The sequence below is a fragment of the Anarhichas minor genome, unplaced genomic scaffold, assembly GCF_050575085.1.
Source record: "Anarhichas minor isolate MPS153535 unplaced genomic scaffold, ASM5057508v1 ptg000016l, whole genome shotgun sequence".
NCBI classification, from domain to species: domain Eukaryota; kingdom Metazoa; phylum Chordata; class Actinopteri; order Perciformes; family Anarhichadidae; genus Anarhichas; species Anarhichas minor.
The window spans coordinates 5058083-5075463 of record NW_027466462.1 but is presented as its reverse complement, the minus strand read 5'-3'; the positions used below and the strand labels follow the sequence as shown (position 1 = coordinate 5075463).

The 17381-nt window shown below is 45.0% G+C and overlaps 2 protein-coding genes across 2 annotated transcripts in view; one reads left to right on the top strand and one right to left on the bottom strand.

Annotated features, from left to right (window-relative positions):
- Positions 1 to 706: 706 nt before the first annotated feature.
- On the top strand, positions 707 to 6493 carry cckar (cholecystokinin A receptor). Its single transcript, XM_076092697.1, has 5 exons — positions 707 to 1416; positions 2004 to 2255; positions 4184 to 4445; positions 4986 to 5113; positions 5883 to 6493. Exons 1-5 carry the CDS (start codon positions 1296 to 1298, stop codon positions 6491 to 6493), a joined length of 1374 nt encoding a protein of 457 aa, XP_075948812.1. The 5' UTR covers positions 707 to 1295.
- A 1866-nt stretch (positions 6494 to 8359) lies between these two features.
- rbpjb (recombination signal binding protein for immunoglobulin kappa J region b) overlaps positions 8360 to 17381 on the bottom strand; it is a 32117-nt gene continuing 23095 nt past the window's right edge. Inside the window, 9 exon segments of the mRNA XM_076092696.1 lie at positions 8360 to 12545; positions 13271 to 13374; positions 13511 to 13537; positions 13539 to 13667; positions 13790 to 13930; positions 14063 to 14175; positions 14470 to 14607; positions 15040 to 15214; positions 15335 to 15500. Coding sequence (XP_075948811.1) covers positions 12206 to 12545; positions 13271 to 13374; positions 13511 to 13537; positions 13539 to 13667; positions 13790 to 13930; positions 14063 to 14175; positions 14470 to 14607; positions 15040 to 15214; positions 15335 to 15500 — 1333 coding nt within the window. The 3' untranslated portion in view covers positions 8360 to 12205.

Sequence of the window (17381 nt, the reverse complement as noted above, 5' to 3'; positions counted from 1 at the left end):
TCAAATAATATCAAATACATTCATATTACTTAATAACAGAGTGTTTTTGTGCAGAAAGAATACTTTTTACTGTTGATGCTTTGAGTACAGTTGATGATAATACTTCTGTACTTTTATAAATGAGATTTTTATGCAGGACTTTTACTTGCACTTAGCCTACATGAATTCCACATGTGCATTTTTGTATGGGCATAACTTCAAATGACCCCAAAGCTAATTGCTCTAGAGGCGAATTAGAGCACCAGTGTGTTCTTCCTGTTTACTTCCGAGGCAAAAGCAATTAAGGTGCATCTGTTGTGAAAATGATTCGTGTATGTTTTCATATAAGTGACAGTGATGTCGCAAAGCTGCTTGAACATTGTAAACCCATCTCTTGTGTTTGATTAACCACCAGCTAGCCTTAAAATATCACCAGCTGTTTCTCTCACGTGCGAATATAGCTTCAAGCCCAACTCTTTCATCAGGAGTTTATAACATTAATAATACGTTATTGGCTCTTGCAGGGACAATATTGTTCAACATGTGACTGATCCCAAAATATTGGAGTTGTTTGGCCACTAATGACAAGAGCATCTCTGCACCCTTCAGAACAATTACAGCAGGAGCCAATGGACTTCCATATTGCTGCTGACATGTTCACATGAAATGCCACTGCGGGCAATAGCATGCTTTGAAATGTGTCATGGAAGCATGGTCACAGATAGCCTAGACGCAGTACAGAACACTCATGGTCCCAGATATCTGACATTTAGAAATGCAGTTCATTTCAGTGTTGCACCTTGACTTGATGTTTTTTGGCCCATCATTCCTCTCTTATGAATGATGCGGGGAATTTGACATATTCGAGGTATTAATAAAGAATCAAGAAGGATGTGCTCAATGCAGACAACATATTGCCTACTTATGTGCAGAATCTCTATTACTGCAATGATTTACGACTGTTTGTTTTCTTAAAAACGAAAAAAGGGGAGGGGGGGGGGCGAGATGCTGACTTGCACAAGTTGCGACTTGCGGGCTGAGCACTCAAGAATGCAACCCGTGCACATGTCAGTAGATGGAAATGCTGAGCACGAGTGGAGCGCAGCGCACCAGAGCGCACGGAAACTTGTAGAGACCATTATTATTATTTTCCTGATTTCTTCTTTTTTTTTTTTTTTAAATCGACTGAGACGGACTGCTGTGGCACTTCTCATTGTTGTTTTTTTTCGTGCAAGAGCATGACGCACGCTCTTCATAACATATGACTGATTTTTTATTTTATTTGTTTTACTTGAGGCTATAGGAGAGAACGCGACATGGAGACGTTTACAATACACGACATGCTCATGAATTCAACTGACCTGAATAAGATTTTATGTAATTTTGGAATCAGGAATATTTCGGAGTGCGACCAGGAACCTTCACCCGAACCTAAAGGTAGGCTACAATGAATTTATCCGTTTTATGTTACTCTGAAAAATCGTATATAACATCCTGTCTAACAGTAGATAGTTGTATTAAAAAATGTGATATTTTCTTTTGTTCCAAATGCAACGAATTGTTTGTGCCAAAAGAGCGACTGTTTTTGGGCATTTCATTGCGTCAATGCGCATTGGGCACATATGGCTCAGGACCTCGTCAAAGCCAGTCTGCTATTAGTGACACATATGTTGTCGGTGAACACTGGTTTTGACAATGCCAAGTGAACCGAAATGCCATTAAACACGTTATGGATACAAGATGTGGGATTAAATGGCACAAGGCTTGTGCATTTCTGAGGAGAAAAATCTAAGAGGAAGGATGCAACATATGACTTATTATGGTGAGAGATACCGTCCTAAAATCTACTGTGTATAAATTAATAAATAGGAATATTTTAGAAGTATTAGAGTGATTTAAGGTCATTTCAAAATGCAAAAGAAACCGCGTGAGGGAGAGTGTGAGTAAAAATAGCACACATTTTTAAGAATGACGTGCCCAGAGTTTATGCGTTTGTGCACCCATGTGTCTCCCACTGCTCTCAGACATCAACCAGAGCGTGCGGATCGTGCTCTACAGCCTCATCTTCCTCCTCAGCCTCATGGGCAACAGCCTCATCATCGCAGTCCTGGTGAGGAACAGGCGCATGAGGACCGTCACCAACCTCTTTCTGCTGTCTCTGGCCGTCAGCGACCTGATGGTCTCTCTGGTCTGCATCCCCTTCACCCTCATCCCCAACCTCATGAGGGACTTCATCTTCGGCGCCGGCATGTGCAAGCTGGTCATGTACTTCATGGGTGAGGGAAATTATGATATTAGATTATTTTTTTGGTTGTCTTTAAATTGAGATATATGTAAATGGTTGTCTTTTTGTGGTCTTAAATGATCTTTACAGTCAAATTATACCGTTTTCTGAACTTAAATGACTAATGTCACGTGATTTTTGACCATATCACTCATCTGTTGTTGAAATCTAGATAAAAGATATCATTGTGATACCTCAATTTATTATCCCCAAAGTAGACTTCCTTTCAAGTAAAGAAAATGCCATGTTGCAAATATAAGTTTTGCATCACAGTTCGATTGAAATGTGTATATGTTATATATTTATATTTGTATGGTGTATGTATGTCGGAGAGAGAGAGGATATTTACAGTCATATTAGGCAATGTCCTGCACAAAGGTTCCTTTACGAGCATGTTCATGGTGATTTGGTGATTTAATGAGCTAAAAATGAGCTAAAAACAGCTCTAGTCAAAGTAAACATGTCGTCAAAAAGTGTGGATTTACCTCAAAGTACACTCACCCTCATGTATATTTACAGATAGGGTCTATAATTGGTCTAGAGCAAAAGGATTCTTCAACAAAACTTTAAAGTCCCCCCTCAAAGCATGTGTTTGAGCTTCGCTGTGCAGACCGAAGACGTATGTGCAGAGTTTGACACTAAAGGCTGTTTTTCAGTCACATCTGTTGAAAAGGTTCCGCTGCGCTCACTTTGAATCTGAGCTTAAGGCCTGTACGTATACAAGCAGCCAATCCAACATGGTCTGATATGCGATTTCGCAGAGGTGTGATGTAAGATACAGTGGCTGAACATAAGACAGCTCGGCGCACGTAAGCAGCACAACCTGACCCACTTAAGTCAGACAGAGGCAAATCAAATCAGTGCAGGAGTTGAGAAAGACAAAGAGCGTTCACTCAACTTTTAAAGCATTATTAGTTCTGCCACACTTAAATAAAATCATTCCTATAAAAAGCCTTTCACAAAGAAGTGTATTAACAGCATTAACTTTCAACAAAAGTGTTCGATAGAACTAAAATGTACAACCAAACCAAAACGCCTGCTTTTAGTTTAACTGCAAAAAATCATATGAGTTTGTTTGTTTGTTTGTGGTCAATCTGTATGCCTATTACCGATTTAAATGACTTCCAAATTATTTCTCCAACAATAAATAGCGGAGGCCGCAGACAGTCAATCAGAACAGGGATGTGAAACAACTCTCCCGCGGCTTTAATTCGCTTGCTATTGTGATGAATTCCAGAAGTTCTTCTCTCGCAGAAAGCCTCGTAACGAGGTACAGCCATTACAGATGACGCACCTTCACTAATATTTCACTCTCATCTAATTACAGGTCCGCTAGAAAATCAGATTTTGCATTTCTCTCCTTACTTCCTGTCGCTCCGTCATCCAGGATTATTACCTAATTTGTCCGCGTGTTTATCCGTTTATGTGTCACTTCTCTCGGATCGTACACGGCGATTATTCGAATGTATTTATAGCTCTTAATGTTATTGTTGCCGAGTGTGTTAATAACACAGGATGTACCTTAATGTGTAATTTAATGTCACCACAAATGACGCAGCATCACGAGAGCGCCGCAGTAGCCACATGTTGTGAGGATGCTGACCGTTCTCCGGCAGAGGGAGAAAAAACAAAAACAAAGGTGGATGGAAATGGTACCTAATTAAAGGAAAAGTTGCATTTTGGGAAATGCACTTAATTTGCTTTGTTGCCGAGAGTTTGATACCACTCCCATGTCTTTCCGTCTTTATGCTAAGCTAAGCGTCGTGTATCAATCTTCTCTTCTGTTTATTTGATTGCTATGCTCATGTATGGGAGGTCCTTCTTTTTCATGTATTAGATTATAGTTCTAATGTTTGAGGGGCTCAACACTGAAACTAAAAAAGTCGGTCGTCTGTATTTTGGCTTTTCTGATCTGTGCAGGTGTGTCAGTGAGCGTTTCCACGTTCAACTTGGTGGCCATCTCCCTGGAGCGCTACAGCGCCATCTGCAACCCGCTGACCTCCAGGGCGTGGCAGACCAAATCCCACGCCGCCAAAGTCATCACCGCCACCTGGGTGGCGTCCTTCATCCTGATGCTGCCGTACCCAATTTCCAGCGGCCTCAAGCCCTTCACCCGCCACAACAACAGCACCGGATACATGTGCCGCCTCGTGTGGCCCAACGACTTCATCCAGCAGTCCTGGTGAGCTGAGAAACAAGCGCACGAGGGAGCGTCGAACCTTCCCCGTCCCCAGCAGGGTGCCTTCACACTCGCATGCACTCAGATTGTGCGGCAGCCAACGTAGCACGTTGCTAATTTCAGATGGCCCCTTTTATTGATTTTTCTCAGTCTGGTGCTGCTGGTGAGAGACGACCACTTTGGGGAAATCTGCTGGCATGACACGGATCCGACCCTTCAAAACAAAAGCACACCATTTTAAACAAGAGAGTCAATCTGCCAGGTTGATTTAGTTAAACAGCACATTTGAAAAACAAGACATGTTGTGCCAAAGTGCTTTTAGGGACCAGATTACAAGCACATTTGAATTGCTTTAATGGAAAAAACACAAGATAAAACAATGTAGAAAAGATAAGAGGCTTATTACCCATCAAATACAATACAAATGTTGTGTTGTCATGATGATATTAGTCGAGACTCCAAGGCAGGGGATTCTAATATTAGCTCTGTTGTTGATTTAACTAACAGTTAATGCTCTTACTCCCCTGAATGTGTCCCTTGCAGGTACGTGTCCCTGGTGCTGCTGCTCTTCTTAATCCCCGGGATCGTCATGATGACGGCCTACGGACTCATTTGCCTGGAGCTCTACCGGGGCATCACCTTTGAGCTGTCCAGCAGGAAGTCTAGCAGAGGTATGGAAATAAAGCACAGCGAGTAATCAAAAGCAACATTTTCTTTTTAGCATTACTATATATTTTCCTATAATAAGTTCTATGAAAAGACCAAAACCAACGATATCTTAGTCCAATGTCTCAATACTTTACGACCTCCCTAATCTGTCTGTGGTATTTAGCTCCCAGCCCACTGGTTTGTACTGAATCTTTAAAAACACATCAGAAGCATAAAGTTTATTTTTAAAAGGTTAAAGAATTCCCGATGCCCGCTGAGCACTGTAGATTTTAGCAACCGTCTCTGAAACGGGAGTAAAAGGTGCATTTCTTTGGGACTATTTTTCAGCTGCGGATTGATACACATTTGGTGCTCAAGTGAGAGTTTACAGCATCGGGTTTGTAAGACGGACTTAAAATGAGCAACAGGGCCAACGTCCAAAAAGCAGGTTTATGGTAAGAATAAATAAGCTGCATTAGGATTAGCTACACAGACGATACTTTATAGAAGGATCAATTCATTGTTACATTTGGTCCTTTCTTGAGAAATAGAATATCACCAGACTTATCCTTTAACTTGACATATCAAATTAGGAATTTTCTTTTGGAAATGCATCCCTGGCTTTTAGGAAAGTCTTACATTTATCGCTCTGAAGTGGCAGACACAACCTCAACTGTCCTGGTTGAGTCATGAGGGATTTTATACTGCTGATAAAACTGCACTCTGACACTCCAGTCTTTCCTTTTCATATTCACCACCCCCCCCCCCCCCCCCCTCCCACTCCCCTGGCAGAAAGACAACTCAGCACTGGCAGCATCAAACCCGGTGACAGCGACGGCTGTTACCTGCAGCCGTCCAAAAAGAAGACCATCACAGCCAGCGCAGGCCGCCCCAGCAGCAAACCCACGGTGGGCCGCGTGTGCGGCAGCAGCTCCACGACCAACCTGATGGCCAAGAAGCGCGTGATCCGCATGCTCCTGGTCATCGTCTTCCTCTTCTTCCTGTGCTGGACGCCCATCTTCGTGGTCAACGCGTGGCAGGCCTTCGACCGGCGCTCGGCCTACCGCCTGACCGGGGCGCCCATCTCCTACATCCACCTGCTGTCCTACACCTCGGCCTGCGTCAACCCCATCATTTACTGCTTCATGAACAAGCGCTTCCGCCAGGGCATGCTGGCCACGTTCACCTGCTGCAGCTGCTTGGGGAGGAGAGGCGGCGTAGGGAGCGGAGGCGGAGGCGGCGGCGGCGGCATGGGGAGGTCGGCTGGAGTCTGGGATGCTAAAGGGGAGGCGGGCAGATTGAGGGCGAGGCTGAAGGCCGCAGAGCAGAACGGTCACACCCCGCCAAGTGGAGCCAGCACCTACACCGGCACCCGGGCCTCGGCCTGGAGTGAGCTGACTTAAAGTGGATCGATTCCTCTGCGTAAAAGAGCTCTGGCCTGAAGTGCAAACACTTCAAAGGGAATCTTGTTTGTTTTTTAAGGCCCTCACAGCGCTTTTAGGACTAGTTTAAGAGCAGCTGCGTCGCTTTAGCTCGAAGTGTGACGTGACGTGGGTACAGTTGTTGTTCATGTGGAGCAGTAGAGGTGCACATCCAGTGCTTTCACGGCACATCAACGCAGCCAGATGTGTTTTTCTAAAGCCCGTAGTGTCCAGGCGTTACAGGGCCTCAAGTCTGAAGCAGAATACAAATTAATGTTGTTTAACCGCTCGCTTTATACACATTTCAGTTGTCAGCTGTAGAGTTAGAGGAACTGCACAGGGACCAAATAGTCTTTACAGTTCATTGTTTTTTAATTATGTGCACCAGAGTGAGAAAAATCCAAAAGCACAATCGGTGCCAGAGGGAAAATTACAAAGAAAAGTAATTATTTTTCTTACTTACCAGTTATGAAAACGGTTCACACCAAGGTCTGCTTCACCTGAGATTACATTAAAAAAAAGGTGAGTGACAATTTGCAAGAAGCCCTCGGTGATATTCTTTCGTGAGTTGACAAATGAGTCTCACCTCGAGGCTAATTTAATTTAGTAACTGCTGCGGAGCCTTCGGTCCTCCCTCATCTTCATCAGCAGATTGAGTTTGTACCAGTTGTCATGGAAATGTTCCAACTTGCACGTTTCCGTGACAAACGGGCAAACTGGATGTGCCGATGAGAGGATCATGCGATCGGATCAAAAGCTGCTTTAACAGCAAAACTACATCAAAACATCCTTTCACAAACTCACAATACTCAGTGCAGTTTAATCCAAGTGTCACTTATCCAGTCGTATGCTCACTAAACACATGCATCCTCGCTGAAACCTATTTAAAAGTTGTATTAAATAGTAATAATATATACGTTGGTAAACAGGCTTTTTATTTGTCATTATGTCACGCCGCAATGTAACTGTAATCAGCAGCATCAAAACAGTCCTCCAGTGCACAAACAGTTCTGCTCTTGTCCTTGACTCGCTGTGTGTGTGTGTGTGTGTGTGTGTGTGTGTGTGTGTGTGTGTGTGTGTGTGTGTGTGCCTACGGGAACTGCAGAGGCCTTATCACTTAGTGGGACTTTGAACAGCTGCATCACCTCTCCTTCAAAGAGCAAATTCCCGGCATTCCCCCCCCCCCCCCCCCCCGATTCCTACTGTTAAATATAGCAGCGTTCATGTAGCAACTTATTCCCATTTTGTTGTGTGTTGTAACATTGTTGTATAAATTCTAACTTTAAAGTGTGATGCGTTCATAGAGATTGTGTTTTATTGCGTGATGACGTGCCTACGGAAGTCCTGTTGCACTTAAACATGATTGAATGTAATCAGTGATTTCACAGGTTGTTTATTGTACATCTTGAAGTGTTTTCGGGCGGGGGATGGTACCGTGTTCTTTTCGGGTTTTGATGTACAGACTCACAAGCCGTCTCCGAAAACATCCAAACGTCTGGTTGACCATATAAAGACCGGGAGCGCCCAAGTTCGAAAAGCGTTTGAAAAAAAAAAAGGCTGGTGGCAGAGCAACTGTGAGCTTTTAACGGCTTTAACGAAAGTGGATCTAAAGGACAGAGGGCATTAGGGCCCAGACAAGTGGCGGAAAGAAAAGGGGGGAAATCTGCTGGGACTTCATCCCAAGGATAAGAGCTCCATTTGGGCTCGGTAGATGCCAAAGAGCCCTGGGAGATGCTTAGCCGCCACTGGAGGAGGGAAGATACACAAGTCTGGCATTATCCTTTGTAAAAAATAAATAAATAAATACATGCTTACATTACTGATGACCATTAAAAACATTACACAAAGTGAGATTTTATATCACTTTTTTTATTTCTCATTTTTATGCCAATATTGCAAGTTTTTTTTTTCTCGTTTTTTTTTTTTTCTCTTTCTTCTTTTTAATGACATACAGATTTGAGCATGATCTGGAGCTGCAATATGTACAAAAAACTAACGTACGTTATCAAAAAAACAAACAAAAAAACAAAAAAACAACCGTCCCCTTTTGTTTTTGACGTTATTGCTAAATGTTACAAACGGCACAAGGTTTTCCTACCAATCAGCAACCCTTCGAGCACTGAGTACACTACCACAATGACACCTCTGCTTACCAGTTACTAGAATAATACACAGATACAGTGAGAGGGAAAGAGAGCGAGAGAGCACATGGACAAGGAGAGGATATGACGATGAAAAAAGGGTGATCCAACTGTAGCAAAGCTAAGCGTAAAAAGGCTGTTAAAACTCCAAATGTACATCAACGTGAGCGGGTGGAAGAGTGAGGATGAAGTGAGAGGGAAAAGAAAAAGGTAAGCGCTCTGTAGCGCAAACAGCCGAATAGTGTGAAGGAGAAGTGAAGGCTGAGTGCGACAGAGAAGGGGGCTTCCACGCCGTTTGATTTAAATGGGTTTAAAGCTGCCTCTCACTCGGCCCCCCGTTTCATTTAGCAGTGCATGAAAACTACGTTATATAAAAAAGACATTTGGCATATTAGAGGATACATAACATTGTTCAGAGCTCATTATATAAAAACAAAGAAAACACAACAAACAGCTGCTTTTGGAAGAGTAGAACAAACATGACCAGACACACACACACACACACAGAGAGAGAGAGAAACCGGTTAAGATATTTGTGGAAGAAGGCGTGTAACATTTTCTTTTTACCCCTTTTGACGATGATTCGTCCCCTTTGCGCGCTTGATATCGAGTTATCCTCCCTATCCCTTCACGCTTTTATTAAGAGAGGAATATAAACCAGCTCAGATTGTCACATTTTGAAAAGCACGCACCCCCCCACCCCCCCCTTCTTTATTAGTGACGAGCGACAAAAGCTGCTCTGTTCAGACTCGCGTGAGGAGATCCAGAGGAGCCAGGGGTTGGTTTAGCCGTAAGAGGTGACTCAGCATGTAAACAAAAACCCAAAAATATCCAAGCTCAAGGGGGGAGAAGAGAGAGAGAGAGGGAGGAGGGGGGGGGGGGGGTGTGATGCTAGATGTAAAAAAAAAAACCTCACTGAATTTTTAGAGCTAGTAGAAAAAAACACTCAAAAGTTTAAAAATCTACAGTTTAAGATTGCGTGACCTCCATCCTGCAGAGTAAAGGGTTCAGGCTGACAGACAGGAAGTGGCCTCTTTGAACGGGAACAACACAAAATTAAAAAAACACACACTCCCAGGCCACCCCGAGGCAGCACGGGCAATAATGCACTTTTCTTTTCTTTTTTTTTGTTGACATAAGACAAGGGGAGACTTTGTACCAATAATTTAAAAAATATCAATATTACAATATAAAACATTTAACATGGATGACTGACAGGTGGGCGAGCGGGGTGGCGAAACGGGGGCATAACTTAATCTTTTTTTTTTTTTTTTTTTTAACAATGAAGGGGGGTGCAAGCAAATCCTTTTTTCGTTCCTATTTAATTTGTTTGTAGGGAACACTTCATTAAGCAGACATTCAAGTTACAGTATTGTTCTGTTTTTTTTTTTTGTGTATACAGTCGTACTGTAATACTAGATCACAAGTATTGCCTTTGAGCGTTTGATCGTGGTGGAAGACAGAAACACCTCCGTGAATAAAAAGTTACTTTCTTTTGTTGTTTTTTTGGGGAGAGAGCAGTTGGAACACACTTTTGAAATGGAGCGAGTCTGACTCGATATTCCATTACAGCAACTACACACACACACACACACACGCGCACACATATACACTTTGCTGGCTGGTGAACTAGTGCTCAGGCGGGACAGAAGACGATGAAATGACCTGTACAATATTGCTGTTCTGTTTGGAAATGCACATCTTTTCAAATAACACACATTTAGAAGGCCTTTTATACTCCTACAGGAGACGCGGTCACCATGAACACAGATGAGTGCAACTACTCGGGACAGTGAGTCAACAACGTACACAAGCTTCTGCAAAGATAATACACCACAGGAGATCCTTTTTTTTTTTGTTTGTTTTGTTTTAAAAGGTTGAAAAGAGCCGACGGCGCTCGTGAGACGTTGTACCAAAAGTGGGAAGAAAAAAAAAGGTGCTGGGCACCGCATGAGAATAAAAAAAACAAAAACGGGCTTATTGTACTTGTACACCAAGGAAGACGAAGGCCGAGAGATCCTTCGGAAAGGCTGCGCTTTGCATGACGAGGTGGTTCCTGTGACGAGAAGCGAGGCGGTAGCTTGGTTTTTGTGTGCTATGCACAGGTTCTTCCGAGGTGAGTAAACAGCAGATATATACGTAAGGTGAAGTACTTGTTTGTTTTTTTGTAATTGAAGTTATCGGTAAGGCCACATCAAAATTCTCTTCTTCTTTTTTTTGGGGAAACCCCCGCTGGAGTTAAAAACGCCACCAGCACACACACCGGAGGACCCCTCTCTTAGGTGCAGCTCTACATCATGATACGCTAACAGTGACCAGCAGAGCAACAGATACAGGATATTAGATATGTGAGCGACTGTGTACACGGTAAGAATATACAGTACTAAGGCTATCCTTTTGAAGTCAATGACTACGCTTTGTTACGTTAGTTTGAAAAAAAACTTGCTTTTCGTAAACCGTGGAAGTTTTTTGTTTTTTTTCACGTATTCTGCAAAATGTTGCTATGGCTCCATGTGAGATGTACTGATGTGTATACTTTCCAAAAGAAAAAAGGAGACATAGCGCACATAGAGTATTGCAGGCAAGGCAGAGGCGTTGCTTAAAGCTTTTCTTTTTAAAGACTTCATTAAAAACCAATGATAAAACATAGGCCCTCTGAGGTCCCCCCCCCCCCCGAATAAAAACACAAAACAAAGAAGCAAGAGTATCAAAAAAAAAAGTTCAATCCAAAGACTGAAAAACAGGCGTTTTGTCGTCAGGTCGCAACAACATACAGGTTGGGATTTTGGACCTCGAAAAGGGGGGAAAACAAAACCCAAAGCTCAGAGGAAGAATAGAAACTATTTGGTAACAAAAGTGTACTATATGTTTAATACAAAAAAAGGTATGGAGAAAAATGTACCTTTACTAAAGCTTATACAAGATCCTTGGTCCATAAAAACTATGTTATCGTCACGTTTTATGTGTGTCCCTCTGCATCCTTTGTCCCTCCAACAACAATACATCCAGCCCCCCCCCCCCCCCTTCAGGAAACCACAAATCAATGCAAAGAAAAAAAAAAAAAAAGGAATAATTATAAAACAAGTGGTGGGAGGAGGTTGGGAGGAGGAGGACGAGGAGGAGGGGTGGCGCAAAAAATATACGTTCCTTTCAAGAGATTTTTGTTTTTTTTTGTACACGGTGGATGTATTGTTGTTGTGGTTTCCATTCTCACAGCCGCAGAAAAGGTGCTGGTGCTCCGAGCCTGCAGGAATGTCACTCATTCCACACTCCAGGTCCCTAAAGTAACCACAGGAGAGGGTTGGGGGGGGGGGGGGGGGGTCAAGGATTCCCATTGGCTGACAGCGCTGTGATGTCACTCCTCCCATCGGATTCCCCCCCCCCCTGCGTTTGCTCCTTTTCTCTCCCGCCAAAATTTCAGCTTCTTTGTATCCAAAATGAACACGTAGCACTTTAGAGTGAGTCTTCGTTTGTTACTTCCCCCGTAGTCAGTTATATACCTTGTGGTATTTTGCTCTCAAGGCATATAGTAGCGAGTGGCCCCCTGTGTGCGTTAGGAGACCACCGCGGCGGCGGAGGACGAGGACGTGACTCCGGCGTTGGAGGTGCTGTTGGGGCCGTAGACGCCGGGGCCGGCCTCCTGGCTGCTGCTGTTGTTGCTGCCGCTGCTGCTGAGCAGAGTGGAGCTTCCGGCCCGCAGGATGGCCCCGGCGGCGCTGCAGTGCGGCCGCGGCCCCGGCTCCGGCGTGTAGGTGAAGGTCAGCGTGGTGGAGTAGATGATGCCGTCGTTCCGGACCAGCGTGACGGGCACCTGGACGGGCTGCCGCACCCAGCGCCAGCCCTCGCGGAAGGCCGAGATGTCGGGCACCACGCACAGCATGCTCTCTGCACACCTGAGGGGTTCGAGGGGGGGGGGGGGGGGGGGGGGGGAGACAACACAGGGCGTGACGTGAGAGTCGTCACATGAGCCTTAAGCTTTGAAATTCTGTGTCAGCATTTTAGTCCAAGCCCAAAATAACTAAAGCCTCATTAACATCTCAGAGGTCTGTAGCAGTCAGGGAGGTCCCACTGTTATTCTGGCCTCTGACCTACTGCTCAGTGGGTGGTACTGATAAACACATCAAATAAAACATATCTATAAAACTCAAGAGGGAAAGCTAAGGGAATGGCTTTGTACAAGGGTGTAACACTGCAGTGCTTTGGCTCCCTCGAAGCCAAATAACCACTGAGCGGGTTTGAAGAAGCAGCGTGGTACAACTTGAGTTATAGGCTTGAGGCCATTAGGCATTCAGAGGGTCTGACAGAGAGCATTTTTGAAAGCTTTCATTAATTCAAATTACATTACTAACTTATTCATATCTCCATTATAGGCATTAAACTTAAAGCCCGTCATTTTTCTACGACTGCACGATCCCTAATAAATCCTTAAATCAGTCGTAATAGACCATTTGTATGCTAATGAGGGGAAAAGAGAAATTCTAGCTAACGGGTCTCGTTTTGGCCGAGAAAAAGGAAGGAGTCCATCATGAGTTACATTTAAAAAAGTAAGAGGCACGGGGGGGGGGGGAGGAGACAACTTACTGAGAATCAGTCAAATTAAACGTAAGCAAAGACACACCTGTACATGGTCTCGGCCTCAACGTCTCCGAACCAGACCCGCAGATTTGGAGTGAAGTTCTGTCCCGTCAGCTCCAGCATGGCGACATCGCCTCCACCGTTTAGCTGCAGACAAAGAAGATCGCTCAGTAAGCTCTCCGATATGAAGAGGACTGAACCGACACTGGGACCAGGTTTATGTTCGGGGGGGGGGGGGGGGGGGGGGGGGGCTACGAGAGCACCACGGGGCTTCTGTGTCTACCTGTAAGCTCTCTACCACAGGCACGGGGGGTGACAGGCGAGTGGACGGGGCCCATGCCCTCGTAGAAGGTGTATTCAGCCTTGTCCGTGCTGATGATTGTCCAGGAGGCGCCGTCGTTGATCATCTCCTTGTTTGGTTCCTTTGGGCATGGAGTGGCCTAGCAGAAGAAGGGGAGGAGTCAGGACCTTTAATGCACATCGCCGGTGCAGAGATAACCAGCTCAGAGGTCGCTCCTTAGTTTTATTTTTAAGAATGCTAAAACAATCACGAGACACTGACTTGAAACTGGATGATCCTTTCTTGGGAAAGGCACAGGTACATGCGTTCCGTGTCCTTCAGGTAGAAGGCACACTTGTGGAGCTGGGAGACGGGGTCGTCGGCGTCCAGCAGCGCCGTCTGCTTGTCCACTTTACGGATGATCTGAAAGGGAGGAGGGGGGGGGAGACGGGGATTAGACGAGCGGAAGATGGACGGGAGGATGGAGAGAAAGGATAAGACGAAGATAAGATACTTCTGGTCTTTCTAATCTCAAAGGACGTGTTTTCTTTTTACCAGTCTGGGCAGCGCCATGCCCGTGACGGAGCAAACCAGCTTGACTGTCTGGCCGTAGTGGATGTAACCGTCTCTCACAGTGAACTCTTCTCCTTCTGACTCCTCGTCGTCCACTAGAAAACGCACAACAGGAAGGGAAGAAGAAGTCAGTGCTGCAGCGAAGAGCCCACAAACCTCAACATTTCACTCAAACCCACATTCGCTCAATCACTCCCGTTCTGTCCGCGATGAATCAGCCGTGTAATCACTGCAATACAGCGTGGGTTACATTTACAATGAGCAGAGAGAGAAGACGAAAGTGACGAGCTGTCAAACCACATTCCTCACTTTACTCATGCCGAGCCCTCCGTGTGATTTAAAGCCTTTCATTCGTACTTGTGTAAACTCTCGGGCTGACTGGGACTTACGCAGGTGGATGTAAAAGGCGCCCCACTGCTGGGAGCTGGCGTGGAAGTTGCCGCCCTCCACGTGTAGATAGCGCGTGCTGACCGTTTGGGACCGAAGCCGGTTGAACAGTGCCACCTTGGTCCCTGACGCAATGCACACTGGGAAAAGAAACACGAAGGAGAAGACACAGACACACAGACAGGTTACATAACGAGCCAAACACATTGCGTACAGCTGTGTTGACGGTGTGTTAATCTCAGTGATGTGTACGCTACATGTGTGCTACATGTGACATAACTGGGTTACTGGACACTCAGGTGCGGCTATGCTGCCCTCTAGTGGTTGGAAATATAACATCATAGCACTATTCTTATCAAGAATAAGAATAATTAAATGAATTCAAATTGACAATGTAAATGAAATTAAACAGAGAAATAAAACAAGATTTAAATAAAAGCATAATACTGCAGAAATCTATCTTAATGAACATAGATTTTAATTAAAAGATATATACCCAAAAAGTAAAGATGTAGGCCACATTTCTGCACACACACACACACACACACGCACACACACACGCACAAACTCACAGTCGGCGTTTTTGAGCGACTGCTTCTTTTTGGAGGGCTTGGAGATGACTTTGATCCTCTTGCTGAGGAAGACACCGATGTCAGCGCTGTTGCCGTAGAACATCTTGACGGACAACATGAAGTGCTTTCTCTTGTCGGAGTCGGATATGTACAAGGTTTTGGCTGTGCAATAGTTCTGGGTGGACACGGTGGTGGAGGGGGCAGAATAAGGACAGGATTTAGAACACGTTGGATATTTTGGAATGCTGGAAAAGATATATCTGTGTGTGTGTGTGTGTGTGTGTGTGTGCCGTACCTTTCCCTCTAAATTAAGCTGTTGCATTTCTTGGTCGCTGTTGCCGATGCCGATGAAGGCGCAGGGCTGCGACTCCTGCTCGGAGCAGCCGTCCCGCTCCATCTGCTCCTTCTTTTTCTTCCAGCCGCTGCCCATCAGGTACACGCAGGGAGGTGGGCAGAAGAACCTGAACACATGCACACATAGAACTATCAATATTTGGACCGACATCGCTTGAACATCTGTTCTGTCCTTCATTGATATTCACTTCAGCATCTGCCGACGTAAAACCGCTTCAGTGTTCAGCTCAGTAGGTCAAAATATTTATCATTTTCCCCCCTGAAACTAATATTTCAGTTTGTTTTTGTCGATATAAGTATGTTTTGAATCCTCTTGACAAGATGACAAAGACGTCTGCATGACTGGCAAACGTGCTCGGAAACTTCTGTGGCTTTAAGACTAACTTCTACATTATTTGTCCTGGAAAAAAAGTCAAACATATCATAATCATATTACTCAAAAATACATTTCCAGTCTGGTCTGGATGTCAACAGCTGAGAAAACACAACGTGCATCTCTTACGTTCCCCCAGCAGAGGGCAGACCTGCGCTACGCTCCATCGAGACAGTCAGAAACTTCCTTTTACCAACATACTGTATGTGTACAATCGAACTAAGCACTCTTTCCTTTAAGCTGTCCGGTCTCATTTAGCAGATGTGAACATGAGCAGCCCCGCATGAAACTGATCTCTCGAAATACATTTTCCATTTCAGGATGTCATGCTTTTCCTTTGCTCCATTAAGAAGAAAAAAAACCGTCAACTTTAGCCTTATCAAAATGTGAAAATCAACTCATGACCGAACCGGCCGTACTTCAAAATAAAAGCTCGTGTGCGTCAGTGTGGAACTGGAAAGTGACCTGTTTCGCAACACCGCCGCCTGTCTCTGTGGGTGTTTGTCTACTTTCACCTCCTATAAAAAGCGCAGACAGACAGACAGACAGACAGTACATTTACATTCTCCACGCAACCCACTTTGTCGGGCTCCCCGGTTAAGTTACATGCAGATGTAATCAGCGGTGCGAGACAGACGCCCACGACCTGAGCATCATGGGGGTTTCTGCAGGCCAAAGGATCTTGAAACACTGATATGCACACAGATAAACCTGTCTGTGTGTGTGTGTGTGTGTGTGTGTGTGTGTGTGTGTGTGTGGATCTAGTGGTTCTGACTGTGATACAGCAGAAATCCTTTGGCGAAGCACACTCATTCGGATGATTTTTCTTGTGACAGCTGGACGGTCTATTGGTTGCAGACGCTGTGTTTTTTTTTAACCGAGTCCTTTATCGTCATTGAGCAACTCACAATCCAGCAACGCGGATACCGAACCTGCACGAGCATGCATGTGACGAGAGGGTTTGTACGGTTTTGGTACTCTCTCTCTCTCCTGTTGCGCTCAGACTCTCTGGAGGTGTCTCGGAGTTGGCCCGATTTGCCAAAAGAGAGGCCTGATGAAATCGCAAGCGGCGCTGCAGCTCGGGCCAAGGAAGCGGGCGGAGGATGGAGCGCTGAAGAGAGTTGCATAATGAGCGAGAGAAGCGGGAGGAGGCTGCGCTTGCATGGAAATCACAACAAAGACAGCAACACTTAAAGTTGCTCTGTGAGCCTCTGAGACCTGTATGCTCATGTCCTTGAATCCTTTTTATCTCCCCTAGTCCCATCCGCCCCCAAACCCCCTCGCTCCCTGCTCCCTTTCCTTTGCGCCTCACCTGAACGTGGCCCCCTCGTTTCCTCCTCTGACCTGATACGGGAGGTCAGAAGGGTCAAGTACCCACGCTGCACCGGGGCAAGCTGGAATGTGTGTCTTTCTTATTCCCCTCGAGTGACATGCGTTACCTCGCAGTGAAATGGGCCAAGTGTGTGTTTCTGAATGATGCAAATAGCTCCTTTTAAAGCTGTTTGCAATCAGTGTGCTCAACATTATGTCAGCGCGTAGAAAGGCTTCTAAACAAGAGGTTCACACAAGGAAAAACAATTGAACCGAGACATGACGACGGTCAAAATTAGATCAT

Coding starts and splice junctions, on each gene's coding strand:
- cckar (XM_076092697.1), top strand. CDS start 1,296: ATGGAGACGTTTACAATACACGACATGCTCATGAATTCAACTGACCTG. Junction 1,417..2,003: donor ACCTTCACCCGAACCTAAAG/GTAGGCTACAAT, acceptor CACTGCTCTCAG/ACATCAACCAGAGCGTGCGG. Junction 2,256..4,183: donor GCTGGTCATGTACTTCATGG/GTGAGGGAAATT, acceptor TGATCTGTGCAG/GTGTGTCAGTGAGCGTTTCC.